The 24,032-nt window shown below is 43.6% G+C and overlaps 1 protein-coding gene across 1 annotated transcript in view; it reads right to left on the reverse strand.

The window, feature by feature from the left end:
* Positions 1–1,279: 1,279 nt before the first annotated feature.
* RPUSD1 (RNA pseudouridine synthase domain containing 1) overlaps positions 1,280–24,032 on the reverse strand; it is a 25,581-nt gene continuing 2,828 nt past the window's right edge. The window contains exons 2-6 of the mRNA XM_077449399.1: positions 17,333–17,530; positions 14,048–14,171; positions 9,258–9,360; positions 9,060–9,161; positions 1,280–6,642 (exon numbers count right to left, since the gene is read on the reverse strand). Coding sequence (XP_077305525.1) covers positions 6,260–6,642; positions 9,060–9,161; positions 9,258–9,360; positions 14,048–14,171; positions 17,333–17,514 — 894 coding nt within the window. The 5' untranslated portion in view covers positions 17,515–17,530 and the 3' untranslated portion in view covers positions 1,280–6,259. The remainder of the gene's footprint in view (positions 6,643–9,059; positions 9,162–9,257; positions 9,361–14,047; positions 14,172–17,332; positions 17,531–24,032) is intronic.

Consider the following 24,032-nt stretch of genomic DNA (forward strand, 5'->3'; position numbering starts at 1 on the left):
CTTTTGGAATAAGAGAGATTTTTCCCCAAATTGGAACAACCCTCTTGTCAACCCACACATTTAATTTAAATCAGCAGTTTAAACTCTGACAAAGGGAGCCATGTAGTCCATTATACACATTGGCTTATTGTCTTTGGACTTCTATGATTAATTAAGTACTCTTGTACTCATAAAACTTGGGTGTGGTGCTCTCATTTTCCTTACACCTTCAAGCAATAAAAACCCCACTGAGGTTGTAGCCCTTTCATACTCAATTAGAATGTGTTTTTTGTTTCCTCTCACTTACCATCACTGGTAAACGAAGTAAAGGAAGTTCTTCCCAACAGGATCACAGACAGCATTAGACCCTTCCTCACTGTATTTAGAACTAAACAAAAAAATGTCAGCTTTAAAACAACTCTGCATTAAAACATGTTTTACTTTAAAGAAAATGGTTAATACTTAGCTGTCCTGCTGCTTGCACACCAATCTCTATTCTCTTAAAAAGCTTCAGTGGATGAAGAATGTTCAGCATCCAACACACCTCCAGATGCATCAAAGGTTTGGTCCCCCACTGAGGGCTGTACACTGGTCCTTGTCCGTTGTAGTGACATGGGGGCCAGTGAATAAAGCCACAGAGCGCAGAGAGGAACCAGGCACCCGACAGTCCCAGAAGAGTTGGTGCTGGAAATTCTTCAGCAAACTTGGCTCTCGAAGAGAGTGAAGATCAGCAGTGTAGGCTGAGGAACAGATAAGTATTATACCTCACAGGCAGTGATGCTGGCACACTGTGAATTGCCCATTTAATTTATGCAGCTGGAGCCCCTCAGGTGCTACATGCATGCAGCTTGTGTAAGTCTATAGGGATGCAACAGCTGTACAGAGAAATCTGCTCATCCTAATTTGACAGGTGTGTGACTGAGCAGCCCAAATGCAGGCAGAGTGCATTTGGGGCCACTTACCCACACCCGTCAAATTAGGATGAGCAGGTGTGTCCACTAGCTGCTGCATCCCCACGGACTTATATGGGTTGCCTTCAAGTAGCACCTGGGAGACCAAGTAGTAAAAACAAATGCCCGATTCATGGTGTATGGGCCTCAGCGACCATGCAAATGGTTTCTTAAAGCCCATTTGAACTTCAAGTTTAAATAAGCTAAATATATTCCAGGTACATCAAACCCAAAAGGTTTTCAATGTCTAATGCCCTGTATACGCGGTCGGACTTTCCGACGGAAAATGTGCAATCGGATCATGTTGTCGGAAAATCCGATCGTGTGTGGGCTCCATCGGACTTTTTACGTCTGAATTTACGACACAAAAAGTTTGACAGCTGGATCTAAAATTTTCCAACAACAAAATCCGATCGTTTAAATTTCGATCATGTGTAGACAATTCCGACGGACAAAGTGGCACGCATGCTCAGAATAAATTAGAGACAAAAGCTATTGGCTACTGGCCCATTTATAGTCCCGTCATACATGTTCTACGTCACCGTGTTCAGAACGATCGGATTTTCCAACATGCTAGACAAGTTTGGTCCAAAATCCGTTGGAAAAAATCCGACGGATTTTGTCATCGGAAAGTCCGACCGTGTGTACAGGGCATTACAGTTTATTTTCTTAAAAAATTAGCCACAACCAGAGTGGAAGCCTATACTCTGTCATAAGCTACAGAGTGGGACTCTGCTTTACTCTCTGTGTGGAAGAAGTGGTCTCTATGCAGCCTTCCATTTATCTTCTGCGTACCTGAAAAAAAAACGAGAATGGAATTTCAACTCAATTTGGTAGACCCCCTGGAGGTTGATGCACCTGGGGGAAGAGAGATTACATCTTTTTCTCTCCGGTGCATCACTCTTATACCAGGATTGATTTCTTATTCAACACAAAGATCTACCTCTTGTCACGTCCTCCCAGATCAATATAACTGCCTTCTTGGACCATGCCCCTGTCCACATGACATTTGAGCTGGAAATTTCTCAGCCATGTTCCCCTACCTGGAGACTAAATGAATCCCTATTACAACTGCCTGAGGTCCATGAGGAATTAGATCGTTCATTAGCCACATACTTTTCGGAAAATGCTGAATCCACTCAGAACTCCATGCATGTTTGGAGGCCCATAAGTGTGTAGTGCGGGGGGGGGGGGTTCTAATTCGGATGGGTTCTTAATGGAAGAAGGAAAGGGCCAAGCAATAAAACAACCTTATTGCACGAGTGCATTCCCTTGAGCTACTGCTTAAAATATCCCTGGCATTAGCTCATTACCAGACTTTTGCAGGCCAGGCAAGAGCTGAATGATTCGCTCTTTCATAAAACCACCCAAAGCATGGCTTGGGCAAAATGTTCCCTATACGAATATTCTATCAAACCAGGCTCTATGTTGGCAAAAGCCCTACGCAGCCCGAGGAAACGCACTTTCATCCCTTCTATAACTTCCAATCAGGGGGCTAGAGTACACACTTCCCAGGATATCGACAAAGAGTCCTCGTAATTCTACCACAATCTTTATAACTTTAATGCCACTCAGGCCACGGGGACCTCAAGAGACCGTGTAACGGAGCCGCTAGAGTACATTTTTGCCTCAGGTATGCCCTCTCTACCAAGTGATGCCAGTAAGACATTGGAATCATTGATCACAGAGAAGGAGGTGGGGTCTTCCATTGCCCAAACAAAACCCTGCAAGGCCCCTGGCCCAGATGGCTTTTCACTGGCTTATTATAGAACTTTCTCATATAGATTAATTCCTCAATTCCTGACAGTGTACAACTCACTGGTGGAAGCAGGCTCGGTGACACCCTATTCTCTGTGGGCATACCTTTCCCTGATTCACAAAGATGGCAAAGATCCTTCCCAGTGTGGGAACTATGGGCCTATTGCGCTACTGAATGTCGATCTGAAATTATTCTCTAAAATCTTGGCAATAGACTCCTCCCCTATATCCCTCAGTTGACCCATGTAGATCAAGTGGGCTTCCTTCCCTCAAGGGAGGCCAGGGACAACACCACTCGGGTCCTCAAGATCATCCAGGCGGCTCATTCTTCGAAGTGTCCCTTGCTCGTATCAACAGATGCGGACAAGGCCTTCGACAGGGTGGCTTGGCATTTTATGCAGGCCACCCTGTCTCATATTGGTATAGGCCCCCATCTCACAAGCTGGATCCTGTCCCTCTACTCCACACCATCAGCATCCATATGGGTAAACAAATTGCGCTCCAAGTACTTTTCCATCTCGAACGGGACGAGACAGGGCTGCCCTCTTTCTACCCTGATTTTTATATTAACGCTGGAGCCTTTTCTCTGTACTGTTCGGACTGACCCGAACATTTCTGGTCCCCAGAAGCCTTCGGGTCATCATAAAATAGCGACTTTTGCGGACGATTTATTATCCTTCGTATCTAATCCCTGTCAAACATTCTTCAAGCCCCACGCTTGTACAGTGCCCTATCCAATTAAAAAATTAATCTGTCAAAATTCGGCGGCTCTTAACATTGCTTCCCCCTTCCTTCTATTATTTTTGTCAGTTTCTCTCCTCAATCCTGTTTTCCCTACCCTGCTTTTTCTTCTGGACTGGATAAGCCTTTTACTGCAGATTTCTCTGATCCACAGTTTGATTTGAATTAATAAAGCATTACTGTCCTCCCGATGCTTGAACTGGACCAGAAGACAGTGATTTTCCCATTACCATATTTTCCAAATCTTTTAATTCCACTCTCTAAGACAAGTCTAGATTAACCTCTTATCTTGGCAAGATTAAGTATGGGTTTTCGGCATACTGAGTCAGCTTTTTGTTGCAAAGGTTCACAGGTTGACAAGCCATAGCCGAAATTTGGATGTGTACATTTTGATGCCTTTGTTTTGTGCTGCTTTATTGCAACCCATTATTTTTCAGTTATACTGATCAGTTTCATATTCAGTTGTTATATTTCTTTGTCTATATACATGAGATGACCGTCTGTAACATTGATATATTTTTTATGCCTTATACGAGCAATGCTATTGGCTATGGTCACCGATATTCTGGTTAACAATTTTGTATTGTACCTTTAGCCATTAATAAAATGGAATTTAAAAAAAAAAGAAAAAAAAAATTGCACCAAAAACGCACCTCATCATTAAAATGCATTCAAAATGCAGCAAGAACACATCAATAACGCACCCATGCCAAGTTTTTGAGTCACACAACATATGAAAAACATACCATAAGCACAGTAAAATGGTGGTAAAATTGTGAAAAAATCACGTGCATTTTCGGTGCCATGATCAGCACCCCTTTCTCTATCGGCAAAGTGCCGATAACACTTTCGGCCGATATGCTTCAGCGGCTGAAATTTCGGTGCATCTCTTCTCTACCCAGAACCATTGTAGCTTCCCTCTTTTAGCAATTTATTTTCACTGTTTCAGCAATTGAGTTTCCTATTTTACTTCTCATTGGACAGCGAATCAGCATCATCAGTGTCCAGTGAGCAGGAAGCGGATCCAGGTCATTGGCGGTAAACCAGGAATTAGCAGAGCAATTTAACTAACAGTGTTTGTATCACAAGAATGGCTGCCCAAAAAAAACTATGTATCATGTAAAACCATAAACATACATGCATTACAACCAACTCTTTGTTCCATTTTAAAAGTAACAAGCAGTTCATTAATTTATAATCAGTAAAAAGGTGCACACGGGAGGAGCAATTCACTAAACATGTACAGACCATATGCCTCATTCTTTTAAGCCATCTACTAAATTTGTACCGGTCACTTGTTATTTCGAAGCATCATCAAAATCTACCGACTTTTTTATAAGGAGGGAACTAATGAATCAGTATTCTGTATAGCAATTATTCCCCTTTTCCCATTGCATCATGGGAGAGAATCTGATTGGGTCCACTGGTCAACACAAAAGGCGAGTCTTTCCTCAGATACATTCATAATTGAGGCCAAACAACGGTGATCCAGAGTCTGGCTATCCCACACACCTGGCTTAGGAGACATTTTAAAGAGGTGGATGTTCCAATTTAACGTTTCCACATGTTTTGACTCCGGTAACTGCCAACAAAATGGGGCCATGATGGAGTCTAAGCAGCATAAAAATTCATACATTAGGGGAAAAAAAAAAAGTTTAAAAAGGTTCTGCTCTACAACCACACTGTAAATCGCTAGCTTGTGAACAGACACAATGTGAAACAACCTTATCAAGAAGGCAGACTATTAATAAATATGGCTTTAATTATCTTCCTATGCACACCCAAAGAAGGCGGTAATTTTGTTATGCTGTATCAATACTTTTTCTTTTTTTTAAAGCAGCCCTTCAGATCCGTAGGTAGAGATCTCCCCAAGAACACAATTTACCAGGAAGTAGTGACATTAGTGAGAGAACTGTAAAATCAGCCATCACCAAGCAGCCTATGAATTCACTTGAAACCTATGAATGCACTGGAAACCAATCACATCACTAAGATGGTAACTGATGAACTCATAAAAATGAGTGACATCATTGCATAAAAGCAGCCTGTGAATTCTTTGGAAACCAGTGACATCACTGCAGAGACAGCCTATGAATTCACTGGAAACCAATGATGTCACTATAAAGGCAGCCTAGGAATTAATTGAAAATAAATGAAAACACTGCAGTCTATGAATCAAATTAAATGCAGTGACATAATTGAAGAATCAAAGGCTCACTGCAAATTTACTGCACACCAGTGACATCACTGGGAAGGCAGCCTAAGGATCCATTGGAGACCAGCAAAGAAGGCAATCTTTAAATTTGCTAGAAACTGGTGCCATTACTGCAGAGGCAACCTATGTATTCAATGAAAACCATTGCAATCACTGAAACTCCATACCCTCTCCACCACTGAAGTGCCTCTGGCACAGTCCATAAAAACATATCCTTCTCCTGTGGTTAGGTGAAGCAGGATTTAAAAATTTACAACATAAAAGCAGTCCCAGTCCCAACAACACATTTAAGAGGTTGTTTAAAATAAAATGACCCCTGGCTGTGATGTCCTCCTATGCTATGCCACCTGGGACTTGGTAAAAAGCATTAAAAATACTCTAGCAGCAGTAAATGGAGTATTGCTGGTGAGCATCTGTGACACCAAAGATGCCATTGAGCAGTGTACTGTGGTCCTGCAGCTGTGACTGGCTGAACCAGAGGTGAATAAACTATTGCTAAGATGTTACGGCTTCATTTCCAGAACTAAAACGGAAGATGAAGTCTGGTGTGCTCGGCACAGTTTTGTACCTTGTGGCATTGGCTACAATGCAAAAAATACAACTCGATTATAACAGGTTATTCCCCAGGCCACTCTGCCAGCCACTGTTGGCACACAGCTCTCTCCTCCTCCGTCTCCCTCTTCTTCTCCACTAGCTTCAGTGGCTCAGCCTTGCCTTCTGGTTCAGGACCCTCCATAGAGAAGGCCTTGTTGATAAGGTTAGCCATGGCTTCACTCAGGCTCTTCATAATTTCTGTCGGTGTCCAGTTGGGGTCCATTTCTGGCTGAAAGGGGTCAGGTGCTGTGACTTCGATAAGCTCGTGGTCGGTGGGTATACGTAGGTAGTAGGCATGCAGCATCATCCTATATGGGTCATTGTCCTTCTTAAAGCTATAGGTAAAGTCTCCCACGATGGGATAGCCCAGGGCACTGCAGTGGACTCTAAGCTGGTGCGTCCGGCCTATGGAGATATAAAAATAAAGGTATTATTTGAATGCTCACAAAAGTAACATAAAAAAAAAAAAAAGAAGAAGGGGTTATATCTTCATCAATCTTGTGTTATTCTGTGACCAAATCTCTAATACCGCGTACACCCGATCAGAATTCTTATCGGAAAAAGCTCTAATGGTTTTCCCGTTGGAATTCCGACAGAATTCCGCTCAAACTGTCTTGCCTACACATGGTCACACCAAATTCCGACCGCCAAGAACGCGGTGACGTACAACACGTATGACGGGACTAGAAAAAGGAAGTTCAATACCCAGTAACCAATAGCTTCCATCTCGTAGTTGAATCTGAGCATGCGTGAGTTTTTGCCCTTCGGAATTGCATACACACGATCGGAATTTCCAATAGAAAGTTTTTCCATCGGGAAAATTGAGAACATGCTATCAAATGTTTGCTGGCAGGAATTCGGCCAGCTAAATTCCGATGGAAGATACACATGGTCGCATTTTCTGATGAAAAGCTCTCATCCGTCTTTTGCTGGCCGAAAATTCCGATCTCGTGTACGCGGCATAAGGGTTTTCACAGGTTAAAGTGATTGTAAAGGTAAATAAATAAAAAAAACAAAAAAAAAAAACAAACACCACAACAAATATGTCTATACTTATCTGCTTTGTGCAATTAAATTGCACAGAGCGGCTGGAAATCTCCTCTTTTTGGGTCACTTGCTGGCGCTCCTGGCCCCTCCCCTCTGTCCAGTGTGTCCTGATGCATCCACTGACACAGACAGGGGGACTTGGCCCTGCTCTCCTGTCACTGGCTTTGATTGACAGCACTGGGAACCAATGGCTCTCGATGCCTCAGCAAAGCCAGTGAGAAGTGAGGGGAGAGAAGAGCTGCAGACATGCATAGCGCTGGATTGAATGAGGGCTCAGGTAAGTAAAGGGGGGGGATGCTGACACCTAAACAAGGAATTCATTAAGGTAAAAAATATTTAGGCTTTACAGCCACTTTAAGGGTGACAATTTCTCCACCAACACTGTGGGGGATATTTATAAAGCAGTGATTTTGACATTCAACAAACATTTTCTACAGGTGAATCTTCCAGGTGAATGTGTTTTAAATGACAGTAATTGATTCATCACTAGCAATTGTTACATGAAAGTCACATTCATGAATATGCCTGTAAGTGTCTGAATGAACTAAGGAGGTAGCGGCGTGCTGTAGAGGTACATAGATAGCATTAGTGACCTTCCTAATCTGTGGCTATTGATCCACACAGCAGCAGCAAAAGTGATCCCCAATCTGTCCGCTGGTCAGAATCATTGGTAGCAAAACTGTCCATGGTCACAATGTAAAATAGCAAAAGGTTAATGGAGGATATAGCCCACCAATAGTATACATGTTTTGTTTGGCGACTGTGGTCCCAACTTCCTTGGGATCATTCACAAGCTCCTCCTGTGTAGTTCTGGACTAAGCCCTCTCTTTTCTCATGGTCATCCTTTCCCCATGAAGAGAAATCTTGCATGGAGCTCCAGACCAAGAGCCATCAATAGTTACTTTGAATTTCTTCCATTTGTGAATAATTGCTCCAACAGTGGTCTCCTTCTCACCAAGCTTCTTACTGATGGTCTTTTAGCCCATTCCAGGCTTGAACAGGTCTACAATCTTGGCCCGGATGTCCTTTGACAACTCTTTGGTCCTGACCATGATGGTGAGGTTTGAATGGAAGAAAGATTATGTGGACAGATGTCTTATACACATAACGAGTTGTCGTTGGGAGCACCTTCTTAAATTGCCAGGACTAATCTGTGTTCCACATGAGGAAATACTGTAGCCAGTCTGCGGAACCGGAATTATTGTTGGTTGGTAGGGGATCAAATATTTATTTTACTCACTGAACTGCAACTCAATTGATAACATCTGTATTGTGTTTTTTCTGCATTTTTGGTTGATAGTCTGTCTCTATCATTTAAAATACACCTTCAAAATCTGCAGGGGATGAAATGATTATTTTCCCCACTGTACAAGCATTTTAGAAGAGTATTTTAAGCATCGTACATGTACATTGAAGCTGGAGGTGTTTTTGTTTAGCAACTGGATCACACTGGGGGGAGAAGACCAGTTCTTACAGGCTAAAAACACCTGATATATGCCTGAAGAAAAGCTTAAAAACAGTTGGATTTATCAGGTGTTCCAAAACACCCAGATCTGTCTCAAATGCAGCTTGTGTAGCTTTTGGGGTGTCAAGAATTCACCTACGGGTGCCGAGCACTCATACAGTATGAAATACACGGGGTTTTGGATACTGAGCATTTTAGATCTTCGAGTTTCAGAGCTTCGAGCTTGGACAATGAAAGTTTCTGTTCTCTAATGTTCTCCTCTATGACTAAACAGATCAACCCCAAGCGCAAATTGCCCAACCCTGCATACCAGTCAATGGCTGCAACAAAACTTTGGTGACAGGTTCTCCCTTGTATAATCCATGCTGTAGGACGGTCAGATAAGTCTGACAAGGCTTTTCATTCTCACACCCTGCAGAAAGAAACAAGAGCGTGCAGTGCAAATGTTAGTGCACCTTTGAAAAAACTGCGAAATAACTAAATCATTTTTATAAATATTACACCTCACCTTCAGTCCCTTCCACACACATCATGTGTGTGAGTCCCTCTTGTGTGTTCTTACCAATGGCCAGTGTGATGGTCATGCAGCTCTGTGTAACACTGCCTCGGACCTGTGTGGGGAAGTCACAAATATCAGTACAGAAAGCTTCAACAGGACACAAGAGAATGCAACGATCATGAAAATCCCATGACTAAAACCTCATATAAGCTTTAACCACTTCAGCCCCGGAAGATTTGGCTGCTCGATGACCGGGCCATTTTTTGCAATACGGCACTGCGTCGCTTTAACTGACAATTGCGCTGACGTGCGACGATGTATCCAAACAAAATTGACATCAGTTTTCCACCCACAAATAGAGCTTTCTTTTGGTGGTATTTTATCATCTCTGCGGTTTTTATTTTTTGCGCTATAAACAAAAGAAGAGCGACAATTTTGAAAAAGAAACACAAGTACAAACTACAATTGTAAAGTGCACTTTTATCATCCAATCATGTGCAAGCTAAAATGCTGAATTTTATTTTCCTCGGTTTCTACAGTGACTGCACTTCCAAGTGCACTTGCAGTGCAATTCCCCTATATCTTTTACTTTTTGCTATAATAAATATCACACATTTTTTTCAAAAAACGTTCTCAGTTTAGGCCGATATGTATTCTTCTACATATTTTTGGTAAAAAAAAAGCCAATAAAAACGTATATTGATTGGTTTGCGCAAACATTATAGCGTCTACAAAATAGGGGATAGATTTATGGCATTCTTCTTATTATTTTTTGCTGATTTTTAATCAGGACTGTGATATTGCAGCGGACAAATTGGACACTTTTGACACATTTTTGAGACCAATTATACAGCGATCAGTGCTATGAAAATGCACTGATTACTGTCTAAATGTCACTGCCAGGGAAGGGGTTAACAATAGGGGGGCAATCAAGGGGTTAACTGTGTTCCCTGGGTGTGTTCTAACTGTAGGGGGTGGGACTGTCTGGGAGGAGAGAGGGATTGGTGTTCATACTTAGTATAAACACAATCTGTCTCCTCTCCCCTGAGAGAACCGGGATCTGTGCGTTTACACATACAGATCCCGGTTCTCGCTCTGTCACGAGTGATTGTGGGGGCCCAGCAGTCATCACGCCCGCCGGGCACTTGCATTGGCCCCAGGCACACCCCTAATGGCCAAAAGGCAAAGCGATGCAAGGCAACGTCGTTTTGCCCAGTCGAGTTAACCTGCTGCAGTAAAACTGTGTCGGCTGGTCTGGAAGTGGTTAAAGTGGAACTTCAGTCATTTTTTTCATCTATCTATTAAATCCTCTGCCCTTGTTGTTTTCAATTTTGGATAGTAAAACTTTTTTTTCTGCCAGTAAATACCTTATACAGCCCACTTCCTGTTTCTTGTCTGGTCAATAGCCAAGGCTTATGACATCATGCACAGCGCTCATAAGCGCTCGCTCATGAGTCATAATAGGGCCAATGAGAGCTGCAGAGCTGAAGGTGTGCCTCTGTATAAATCCAGGAGGGAGATTTCTGCAGCATATTTGGCAAGTACAGAATCACGGTATATATTAAATATGCAAAGTGGTTGGAGGGAAGCTTCAGAATGGCAAAGATGTTTTTATTACAATGTGAGCAGACTGCAGTTCCTCTTTAAAGAGGAGGGCCGGTTTAAAAAAAAAAATTTATTTAAAAGTCAGCAGCAGCAAACACTGTAGATGCTGACTTTTAATAAGCACACTTACCTGTCCAGGGCGCCCTCAGTCTCGGGTCCCGGCGCCTTGCGGCTTCACTGCCTGTTTCCGACTGCGCATGCACGAGTCGCGCAGCGCTTTGTGAATGGAGCGCGCTGTGTTCTGGGACACACAGTTCCCAGAACACAGCGCGACCCATTACCCAGAAGATGCCGCATGGAGGAGAGAAGACCAGAAGATCTCCACGGAGGAGGAAGAGGCAGATTAGGATGATGTGCCTAGCAACAGGCATTTCTGGTAAGTCAGAAAAAAAATATATATTTTTTTTTCACATTTTTAATGTATTTTTTTTTCACGGTGGCCCTCCACTTTAATATGTTAAAGAATAAGTTCAACTTTAGAAAATGTTACGTGACCACTCCCTTATTCCCCCCTCTGTGACAGCAGGTGGGGCTTGCTCTCTGCTGTCACATTTAAAATTGGTGCGGCTGTGCAGAGCTCCACCCGCACAGTCACATCATTCATTCACAGGGAGCGGTGGATGAAGAAACTACAAGTCCCATCTTCCACACCAGTAGACAGCTAGTTCTCAATGGACTACAAGCAGGCTGATCAGCGTGTTCCTAGTCCATTCATTCTTACTGCAGCTCTCTTACTGAAATCCCAAAACGGGTAAAAGGGCAGAGAGTTGGAAGGCCAGTCTGCAGATTCCTGATGTTGTACCCATGATGATCGCGGGTGCAATGCTTTGCAGGCTCCTGAAGGAAAAAAAAATAACAAATGCACATTTTTTTTCAGCAAAAATATGAGCATTTATTCCTAAAAGGTGAAGTTAGCTTTTAACCACATATCGACTGCCCTTTAGCCGTTTTACTCAGGATCACGTATATATACCCGATCCTGCACTTCCGAGTAGCAGGCGCAAATGTGTGCCATCGGTAGCTCACTCCCACTGTGATTATTCACAGCGGGAGTCGATGGGTGGGTACTGTGGACTTGATGTCCACCGGCAACCACCAATTATACGGTACGGAGGCAGAACAGCAGTCTGCCTATGTAAACCAGGCAGATTGACGTTCTGTCAGTAAGTGAAGGCATGGATCCTGCAAAGCAGGGACACGGATCCATGTCTTCCCCTAGTAAAAGCACCTCCCACTTAGCTGTACGATTCTGGGCAAAATGAGAATCACTATTTTTTTGCTTAGAATAAAGATCATGATTCGCGTGGCGTCACATCATCTTTCATATTATACAAAAAAAATTGGGCTAACTTTACCATTTCGTTTTTATTTTTTAATTCACAAAAAGTTTATTTTTTGTCCAAATAAATTGCATTTGAAAGGCCGCTGTGCAAATACAGTGTGACATTAAATATTACAACAACCAACATTTTATTCTCTAGGGTCTCTGCTAAAAAAATAAAAATAAAAATTATAATGTTGGGGGTTTCGAAGTCATTTTTTAGAAAAAAATACTGCCCAATCACAGCTGATCATGGATGTCAACAGATGCCACTTATCGGCATTCCTTTCCTCATGCTGACAGTGCGAGGAAAGGAGAAGAGAGCTGATAACCAGCTTCTCTAAAAGGGACATCTACACTGATAATCAGGGCACTGATTATCAGTGTAGTCCCACCAGTGCTGCCAATCCTTGCCCATCTGTGCTGCCACTCAATGCTCATCATTGCCGCCTATCAGTGCAGCCTCATCAGTGAAAGAGAAATTACCTGTCTTTTTTCATTTATTTAGCAAAAAATAAAATACCCAGTGGTGATTAAAGCGGGGGTTCCACCCTAAAGTGGAACCTCCGCTCATCGGAGCCCTCCACCCCTCCAGTGTCACAGTTGGCACCTTTCAGGGGGGAGGAGGGTGCAGATACCTGTCTAAGACAGTGAAATCCCTCTTTAAAATACCACCAAAAGAAAGCTCTATTTGTGTAAAAAAAAACAACAGAAAAAACAACAACTTTAGTTTGGGTACAGTGTTGCATGACCATGCAATTGTCATTTAAAGTGTGACAGCGCTGAAAGCTGAATATTGGCCCGGGCAGAAAGGGGGTGAAAGTGCCCTGTAGGCAAGTGGTTACATTTGCAGCTTTCATTAAAGAGAAGTTCAACCCAAAAGTGGAAGCTCAGCTCATCTGCCCCCTCCCCCCTCTGGTTGGCACCTTTCTGGGGGGGGAGCGGGTACCTGTTTTTTGACAGGTAACCAAAACATCTGGTAGACTGTGCCACAGCGCCCTCGCCCCCCTCCTTCCGCCACCGCGCCAGTTGGCATACGCAGCACGCTATGCGCATGCGCAGTAAGGAAGCTGCTGGTTTGCCTTATCACGAATGGCAGTGCCAGCACCCGAGAGCTGATCAGAAAATCGACTAGGTTGCCAACATCATGGGCTCCCTGGACAGGTAAGTGTCCTAATATTAAACGTTAGCAGCTACAGTATGTATAGCTGCTGACTTTTAATTTTTTGGTGGGGGGGGGGGGGGGGGGGTGTAACGCCTCTTTAACCTTTTGCCAACCACCTAATGCAAATGTGGGGCAGCAAAGGGGGTGGACTCCCACATGCCGCAGATATATGTCCCTACCGACTGAGCTTTCTATGCAGAGCAGAGAGTGCGCTCACTGTGTGTTCCCAGCACAGTGACTGCGCTGTCACCAGTTATGATTGGAAACCAGCAGGATTTGCTTCAAATCATAGGACAGCAAATCACAGCCATTTTTTTAAATTAATTAGAAGCCTGCAAAGCATTGCAGTCATGATCAGCAGATTGCGGGTGCAATGCAGGACTCCTGCAGACTGTCAGTGTAAGTCGTCTCCTTGTACCTGGTATGAGCAGGCAGTTACACACCGACAGGAAGAAACTATGCACTGCCACAGCGCTCAGCAGCGTCCTGGTAGTTCATTCAGAACTACAAGCCTACAGCTGCAAAGGCTGTCAGTACTTGTAGTTCATTTATTAATTGAATGATGTGACTGGGTGGGTGGAGCCCTGCGCTTTGTTTTGTTTTTTCTTTTTTATTGTGACAGCGAGTTTGGGGAGAGAATCATGTGTATTCAAACGATGGAATTAGTCTTTGCCTGAGGTTTGTATAGAGGTCAAGTTTTGTACTTGCCAGTGCCAGGTAAGCCTTGGTGACTGTGCGCTCCTTGAAACACTTATACGCGCGTCCTGCCGCTTCTTTGCTAAGGGCGACGCACAAAGCCCCGCTAGTAGAGAAGTCCAGCTGATGGCAGAACCTGAGAGTCGGAGAGATGATACAAGGATGAAAACCAAACAAGCTGTAACAGTGCGAACCACTGCACACACTGCCTGATAGTTCATTTACATCTGACCTTGCTTTGATGCCACAGACATTAACCCTTTCACTGCTACGCCCATATTTATTTTTTGGGGGGGTTTTTTGCACCTTTTACTCCTGAAAAATCCCAAACAATATATATGTTCTGAAAGCAGAGACCCTGGAGAAGAAATTAGTGGTAGTCCCATATCTTTAGATCATAGTATGTTAGCACAATGGTTTAGCTTCAGAAAAAAAAAAAAAAAATACAGTAAAATTACTTTTAGTGCACATAAACAATATATATATATATATATATATATATATATACTGTATAAGGATATATTATAACCCATGGCAGGGTTTTTTTTTTTTTGTCGTTTGTATCCCATTGTTGAGATTTCCCTTTACTTCCTGTCCCATAGCCACAACAGGAAGTGAGATTAAATCCCTCCAGGGAATCCCTGGTAGTGTCCCCATTGGAAGATTTCCCCTCTATTCCTATTCTGGTGACAATGAAAATTTGTGGATTTTCTTTCACTTTCACTTTCAATGATAACAGTAAATATAACAAATAGAGAGGGTGAAACTCCTTAATGGGATCACAGCTGTCAAAAAATAAAAAATAAATACCCAAAACTGTTAATCGGCCATGCTGGAGAAGCCCTTTAGGTAATTCGTGTAAATAATGTGAATAATAGCCCTACAAGTACTGCTATCATGCCATAGTGTGCACCAATATATGACATGTGCTTCAGCACATCCTGGTGGTGCCACAGCTTGGCCTGCCCTTGCTGCCTATGGTGCATTCCTATTGGACGGTGAGGCAGCATATTAGAGCCGCCACGACGAGTCGACATAATTGATTACGTCGACTACAAAAATAAGTTGCCGTGCGTGCAGGGCGTCGATGCATCACAGTGCTTAGTATCTACTGCTGTCCTCCGTGCTGCCGTCCCCCTCTCTTCTCACCCTCCGTGCCGCCGTCCCTAGGGGTGCAACGGATCGTCACCGATCCATGATCCGAACGGGTCATCCCGCTCGGCCTTAGGAGAGGCCGCAGCTTCGGCCTAGCTCCGAAGCGGCGGCCATCTTTGTACACCCAGGCATTTACAATGTGATCGCTCCGACAGAGCGATCACTTGTAAACAAACCGGCGTCATGACATGACGCTGGTTTCTCTCTCCCCTCTCTGTACTGATCTGTGCAGTGGAGGGGAGAGGTCGGATGGAAGCAGCCATCCCTCCATACCCAGCCCATACTCTGCCAGCCCATACAATACAATACTCTGCCAGCCCATACAATACAATACTCTGCCAGCCCATACAATACAATACTCTGCCAGCCAATACTCTGCCTGCCAGCCAATACAATACAATACTCTGCAATACAATACTCTCAAGGTTATCCAAAGGATTAATTAGCTAATAAAAAAAAACCACTAGATTCATAAAAAAATAATCGGATAGTCGTTGACTAATCAAAAAATAATCGATAGATTAGTCGACAGACAAATTAATCGTTAGTTGCAGCTCTACAGCATATGTGAGGGGGTGGGGCTTAAAGGCAAGAATCATCCTTAAAACAGACCTTCGGTCATCTTTTTTCAACTTTCCATCTATTAAATCTTCTGCCCTTGTTGTCGTTTTAACTTTTAACTTTAAAATGGAAGTAAACCCTTCCAAACAACTTTGACCTACAGGTAAGCCTAGATTAAGGCTTACCTGTAGGTCCAAGTAATATCTCCTAAACCTATATGGTTTAGGAGATATTTGCCCGAAAATGGGCACCGCTGTCTACGGCGCATGCGCCGTAGACAGCGGCGCGCAGGCGCACTAAATGCGGCAAGTCCAAGAATGGATTTGCCTAATTTGTCGACTCCCGTGCGCATGCGCGGGAGTGACGTCATCGCGGCTCCGCCGAATGGCAGCGTCGGAGCTCCGAGACGCGACTCCCGTGCGCATGCGCGGGAGTGACGTCATCGCGGCTTCTCCGCTGTCATTCGTCGGAGCTGCGAGAGACGCCACAACCAAGATGGATGCGGCGGACTACAGGTGACAGCGGCGACTTCGCTGGCTCCTGTGTCAGGTAAGTGACACATAATGAGCTACTATGCGATGCATAGTAGTCCATTATGCTTTACCTTTGCAGGGAAAAAAAGAGGAAGTAAACCCATCAGGGTTTACTTCCTCTTTAACATTTTTGTTTCTGCCAGTAAATATGTTATAAAGTCAACGTCCTGTTTCTTGTCTGTTAAAGAGCCTAGGCTTAGGACATCATGCACAGCTCTCTCTCTTATTCCTGTGAGAGTTTGCCAGGAAGGGAGGGGGATGCCATAATACAAGCTGCAGAGCTGAAGGTCTGCCTCTGTGTGTCTGTGTAATTCCAGGAAGTGAACAGGCAGCAGCTTCAGATGCCCACAGTTAAAATGGATGCAGCCAGATTCAGTGGAGGGGGATTTCTGCAGCATGTTTGGCAAGTACAGAATAACAGTATATATAAAATAATATGCAAATTGGTTTGAGGGAAGTTTCAACCACTTACAAATTATGTGAGCAGACTGCAGTACCTCTTTAAAGTGTTACTAAACCTAAGTAAAATCAGTCTGTATACCCAGTAAAGCATGCTTGTTATACTCACTATGAAACCTAAGGGGTTAAATCCTCTGCATTGTGTAAAAAAAGGCTGTTTGATCCTGTCTTCTCTGATCCTCCCCAATCCATCTGCTGATGGAACAAAGCCTTGGAGGCAATCTGCACATGCTCAGTTTGGTGTGTATTGCTTTTTTAATTGGGAGGGTGCATGCGATCAGCACAGGGCCAATCAGAACTGTCCAGACAGAGGGTTAGGGGTCCTGTAGCCTCATAGGACAGTCAGAGGAGAATAAAAACTCCTCCTACAAGCGTTAACCAGAAACTTATAGAAGTCACAAGACTGCAATATGCTGCCAAGAAAAGGTATTTAGCAGTTTAAATTTACTAAAATAATTGCCTTTCCATGTTCTGTGTACTGTGGGAGCCGGGATATAGTGAATTCAGAGTCCTGGGTTTAGTAACACTTTAACTGATGCCATTGACTTAAGCCCAAATGCTGTCAATACCGGTCCCAATAGTCACTCACCTGAACCCATAATAGGTGTCGGGATCAGCCAGCTCGGGGAATCTGTGCTTTAGCTGGCTCTGTACTGTCACTTTCTCGTACCACATTTTGCTGTCTATGCGAATGTCCCAGTGCTTGTTCACCACCAGGAAGTCCGGACTCTGGTACAGAATACAGAGGTTCTCCATGCTGCCTGGCTCCATCACTGACAAATACTGCCTGAAAGAGAAAAGGTCCTCCTGAGTGACGCGGATGTTACACATGGCTTTCCAGAAGAATCTGTAGTTTCCCCTAATGGAAAAAGGGACAGGTTCTCTTTTGGATCACAGAAGTGTTCATACATTTACACTCCTGTGTCCAGAGTCGACTTACAGTGGGTTATAGCCTGCTATCAGCTGACGTCACAGAGCCACTCCAGGCTTTGGAAGGATACCGACCATTTTGTCAAGATTCACCCAGTTGCCTGACTGACAGCTGGCTCTGGATCTCAGTGAACAGCTGTGAGCCAAAGCCAGCTGCTCCCGCCCCCCTCCAGCCTGGTGCTCCATTGAGTGCTGAAAGGGGTAGAGCAGAGAGCCGGTGACTGACAGTCACTGCTCTCCAGTCCGAGAAGACCGAGAACTCTGCTTTCTTATTAAAAATGTATCACTCTAGGCTTGAGGGCCCAGCGGTCAGTTTTTAAGCTGTGCTGCGAGCTAATCCAATGATCAGGCTTGTGCTGACACCTCCTCCATCTCTGCACAGCCATTCACTGGGAAGATCACTGTATTCCTCCTCCCCCAGCAATCGAAGATCTTTATGCAGCTGAGAACAGAGGGTATGTGATCACTGCTTAAAAAAAAAAATATATATATATTATATATATATATATATATATATATATATATATATATATATATATATATATATATATATATATATAAATATGTTTATATGTATACACAAAATCTTTTGACTTTCATTTCTGTTTTAAACTGAATAGGTTATTTTACATACACTTTAATAACTATATCATCAGCTTCATCTAGTAGCCAAAATGTGGTATAGTTTCTCATTGAAGAAAAGTATACTGCATTTTGGCCACTAGATGGAGATGGTGATACAGGAATTAAAGTGGTTCTAAAGGCTCAAGGTTTTTTTACTTTCATGCATAAAAATAAATAAATAAATAAAATAAAAACATATCTGTGCAGCAGCCCCTGGTGCAGAAAGATCAAGAAATTAAAAATGAAAAAAACATATCTGTGCTGCAGCCCCCCTAACACATATTAGAGGAGCTGCAGCACAGATATGTTTTTTTTATTTTTTTGATCTTTCTGAGACACAGCAATGTGCACAAGAGCCTTGGCTCTGTAGGGACTCTCCTTCCTCATTGGCTGAGACAAGAATTTCCTGTCAATAACATCCAATGAGAAGAGAGAGGGGGTGGGGCTGAGCCATGGCTCTGTATGTGAATGGACACGCAGAGCAGCGGCTCGAAAGAGAGTCTGTTTGGGTGCTCAACCCCCCCCCCAAGCAGAGGAGCACCGGCGTGGGAACCGAGAAAAAGAGGATTGGGGCTGCTCTGTGCAAAACCCATTTTCGAGAAAGAACATTCGGCCAGGAGTGAAAACGATAGTGCCATCATGTAATGCCCAATGAATCGTTCAGTGGACATAAATGAATGCATTTTTTTGTTTGTTTGTTTGTTTTTTTGCATATACCTAGTGCAGGCAGTTTGGACGGGAAATGCATTAACCTTTCAATTTATCGTTTGTTCGGCAGAAAATTTCCAAACTTGTTCTTTGTTTTTTCAGCTCAAAAACGTCCCAGCGATTATCAATTTTGTGCCCATTCACTGGCCGAAAAAACGAACTGTCTAAATGACAAAATTTCGGACGATTTTTGGTAGTGTATGGCCAGCATTAGTAAGTAAAACATGTGTGTTTTTAAAAAAAAAAAAAATGTATTGCTTTTATTATCACTTTAACCACTTCCCGCCTGATCTTTAGCAGATTGACAGCCGGGCAGTGATTCTGTTATCCTGACTGGCGATTGGAGGTGCTGTGTGTCAGTCTGACACACAGCATTCCTGATTGTGGTAAGGAGCCTCTGGCAGAGGCTTCTTACCACGTGATCGGCTGTGACCAATCACAGCTGACCATTGTGTGAACCCGGTAAACGCTTTTCCTCAGTTTACGCTGACAGGTAGAGCTAATCAGCGGCTCTCCCTGTCAGAGGGGGTGTCTGAGCTGATATACAGCAGATTAATTATCAGCACAGCCCCCATCAGATGTGCCCATCAGCTGCCAATCAGTGCCCAATCAGGAACGCCGATCAGTGCCCATAAAAGTGCCAGTGCCCACAGTGCCAATCATTGCCCATCACAGTGTCAATCAGTGCCCAACAGTAACACCTCTCAGTACCTCATCATCAGTGCTGCCCATCAGTGCAATCTATTATGCTGGCCATTCACGGTTAAGCCCCGTACACACGAGAGGACTTATGTCCGACAGACTTCCGAAGGAGTTCCGTCGGAGTTCTGCTGGAATTCCGACGGAGTTCTGACAGACTTTTCGGCTGAGCGGACTTGGCCACACACAATCACACTAAACTCCGACGGATTCGAACGTGATGACGTACGACTGGATTCGAATAAGGAAGTTCATAGCCAGTAGCCAATAGCTGCCCTAGCGTCGGTTTTAGTCCGTCGGAGTAGCATACACACGACCAAATTTTTCGAAGGGACCGGGTCCGGCGGAGTTCCTTTGGAAAAATTTGAAGCATGTTCCATATTCTAAAGTCCTTCGGACTTTGGCGAGTCAAAAGTCCGTTGCAGCCCACACACGATCGGATAGTCTGACGGACTCAGTCCGTCGGACTTTGGATGTTGAAAAGTCCGCTCGTGTGTACGGGGCATTAGAATATCGTTTGGAAAAAAACTTTCGCAAATTGTAAAATTTGTCGAACGTGCATGCGAGAACGCCAACATTGTATCAATAGATGCCGCACAATATTCGACATATTAGCGATCGATAACAACATCAATAGTACAATTGCCCTCGATCGATTATATAAGCAGCGGGCATGCGCTGTAGATTTTTCAAACTATTTTCGTTCGAAAATCAATCGTTTTTGCGAAAAAAAATCCAACATGTTGGGGTTTTTTTTGGCACAAAATTTGCATTTCGAGAATCAAAATGTAACCACTAACTTTTCGAACGATCGAGCGTAGCGGAAGTTTTTCCAAATGATATTCTAACCGTGTATGGCCAGCATTAGACTCCATCAGTGCCACCTGTCAGTGACCATTAGTGCCGCCAGTCAGCGCCGCCTATCAGTGCCCATTAATTCTACATATCAGGGCCTCCTCATGAGTGCCACCTTATGAGTGCCAACTCATCAGTGTCGCCTCATCAGTGCCCGTCAGCAAAGGAGAAAACAAAATTTTATGGCCGAAACAAAGAAAACCTTTTTTTTTTTTTAAATATTTCATTTTTTTTTTCATTTGTTTAGCAAAAAATAAAAATCCCAGAGGTGACTGAATACCACCAAAAGAAAGCTCTAATTGTGCGAAGAAAACTATAAAAATGGAGTTTGGGTACAGTGTTGTACGACCGCGCAAATATCAAAGTGCGAAAAGCTGAAAATTCTCGCGGGCAGGAAGGGGCGAAAGTGCCCGGTATTGAAGTGGTTAAAGTGAGTGTGAAGCCTTTTTTATTTTTTTATTTTTTCTGCACTGCATGGGTTAACTGCTTGTTTTGTCTAGCAGTGAGGAGAAAGCTTATACTTGCCCAATCCTCCAATCCACTGGAAAGCGGTGTCCCCCTATGGTCCAGAGGTGAAAAGACCACAACTCAAGAACAATGGAGCAAAGGGGTGCCGGACGGGTCTTGTGCTGGAAGGATCGGAGGATCCGGCAAACAGATCTCCTCTCCACTCCACAAAAGAAAAACAAGCACAGCCCCACTGCATGGGAAAAATTTTTGGGGCTTTAAATTAAAAAGGATGTTATACTTGCCTGCTGTGTACAATGGTATTGCACAGAGTGGCCCTCACCTCCTTCCTCTTCTGGAGTCTCCCACTGGCACTGTTCACTCCTACTTTCCTGCATGTGCCCCCCCCCTACAGCAAGCTGTGTCCTATGGGGACAGATGTACGGGCTCACTCCCAAGCCAGACTGTGTATGTCCATAGACACACACAGCATGGCTCCGCTCTACCCCCTGTCCTAATAATGATTTAACTGCATCTGTAGTGATAATATTGTTTTGATATTTTTTTGGTGGGCGATTTCTAACAGCGGCCCTGGGTGGTCATAATGTTATGGCTGATCAGTGTGAGATATATATATATATATATATATATATATATAATTTTTTATTTTATTTTTTCTTATTAATTAATTGACTATTTTTGATTAATTATAAAACGCACATCCAACTACTTTTATCTGATCTCCTTGCATTGCAACTCTGCATTAGTCAGTGGTAAATGTGGTATACACTATATACAATCACCCGACACTAGTTAGTTTCCACAATCCATGACTTAACTTCACAGTTCACACAAATACGTTTTAAATTCAAACTGTAGCACTGACGTAAGTCATTTTTTTTTTTTTATATTAAACTTTAAACATAACGTATAAAGTTAAACTTTAATTATAAAACGTATCTAGTATATTGACTGTCAGTCTTTTTATAGTAGGCATCACTTTAGCCAGTCACGCAGACACACCAGAGTGTTTACATTTTGTTGTTTTATTTACAACAATGTTAACCACTTCCCTACCCACCCATAGTCATATGATGCCCACAGATGGGATCTCCCATCTTGGGTGGGCGTCATATGACGTCCTCCCATTCCCGGCCGCCTAGGGGGCGCACGCGGCCCGCGGTGTCGATCGGGCCCCGGTGCACGTGCCTAGCGGCCGCGATGTTCGTCGGACACCTGCGATTGCCCGGGAACACAGCAGAACCGTGGATCTGTGTATGTAAACACACAGATCCACGTCCTGTCAGAGGAGAGTAGACCGATGGTGTGTTCCCAGAACACCGATCAGTCTCCTCCCCTTGTGAGTCCCCTCCCCCCACAGTTAGAATCACTCCCATAGGAAACATATTAACCCCTGCAGCGCCCCCTGGTGTTAACCCCTTCCCTGCCAGTCACATTTACACAGTAATCAGTGCAATTTCATAGAACCGATCGCTGTGTAAATGTAAATAGTTCCAAAAATGTGTCAAAAGTGTCCGATATGTCCGTCACAATGTCGCAGTCACGAAAAAAATAAATAAATAAATGTAAAAAAAAATAAAAAAAAAATAAAATCGCAGATCGTCGCCATTACTAGTTAAAAAAAATATAAAATGCCATAAATTACGTCAATTTTGTTTGGGTGCAACGTCGCATGACCGCCCAATTGTCAGTTAAAGCGACGCAGTGCTGAATCGCAAAAAGTGTTCTGGTAAGGAAGGGGGTAAAATCGTCTAGGGCTGAAGTGGTTAAAAACAGAGGTTATCAAATTTGCCTACACTTAGCTCACTGAATGATCCCAGTTAACCACATCCATATTTACCATCACTGTCCAGGCTGTTCGGTGACGTCACAGACATCGACGTCACCAGACTCCTCCCCCTTCCCTTCATTAGCAGACGGAGGCATGTGGGGAAGGGGGAGGAGTCCGGTGACGTCGATGTCAGTCACCGGATCTCCAACGGAACTCCATGAAGACCCGAAAGCCGGTGGAGAGGTAACGATCAAAAAAATTAACGATTAATCGAGGAATTAATCTTTAATTTTCCCAGCCCTAATTATATATATATATATATATATATATATATATATATATATATATATACACACACATACACACATACATACACACATATACATACACACACACACACACACACAAAAGGGAGCACACCCCTCACATTTTTGTGAATATTTTATTCTATCTTTTCATGTGACAACACTGAAGAAATGACCCTTTGCTACAATGTAAAGTAGTGAGTGTACAGCTTGTATAACAGTGTAAATTTGCTGTCCCCACAAAATAACTCAACACACAGCCATTAATGGAACTGAGAACTTCGGATCGGTAGCACACCCATCTGCTTTCCCCTGCCTGTATCCATCGCTTTGATTATATTCAATAAAGGAATCCATTACACTTTGTGTGTGGGTGTGCTGCCGATCCGAAGTTCTCAGTCCCATGGTTTCTGCTGCAGTGGCAGGGAGTGCGCCCCACCCTACAGGATCATCCTTGGATTAGCAACCGATGGCATCACCTGTAAGCAGTGGTTCTCTTCTCTCTCAACACAGCCATTAATATCTAAACCACTGGCAACAAAAGTGAGTACACCCCCAAAGTGTGAATATTTTGTGTGGCCCCCATTATTTGCCATCACTGCCTTAACCCTCTTGGGCATGGAGGTCACCAGAGCTTCACAGGTTGCCACTGGAGTCCTCTTCCACTCCTCCATGAGGACATTGTGGAGCTGGTGGTTGTTAGAGACCTTGCACTCCTCCACCTTCCATTTGGGGATGCCCCACAGATGCTCAATAGGGTTTAGGTCTGGAGACATACTTGGCCAGTCCATCACCTTTACCCTCAGCTTGTTTAGCAAGGCAGTGGTCATCTTGGAGGTGTGTTTGGGGTCGTTATGTTGGAATACTGCCCTGCGGCCCAGTCTCTGAAGGGAGGGGATCAAGCGCTGCTTCAGTATGTCACAGTACAT

This window comes from Lithobates pipiens, unplaced genomic scaffold (assembly GCF_037356315.1).
Source record: "Lithobates pipiens isolate NorthernLeopardFrog02 unplaced genomic scaffold, aLitPip1_a1.2 Scaffold_22, whole genome shotgun sequence".
NCBI classification, from domain to species: Eukaryota; Metazoa; Chordata; class Amphibia; order Anura; family Ranidae; genus Lithobates; species Lithobates pipiens.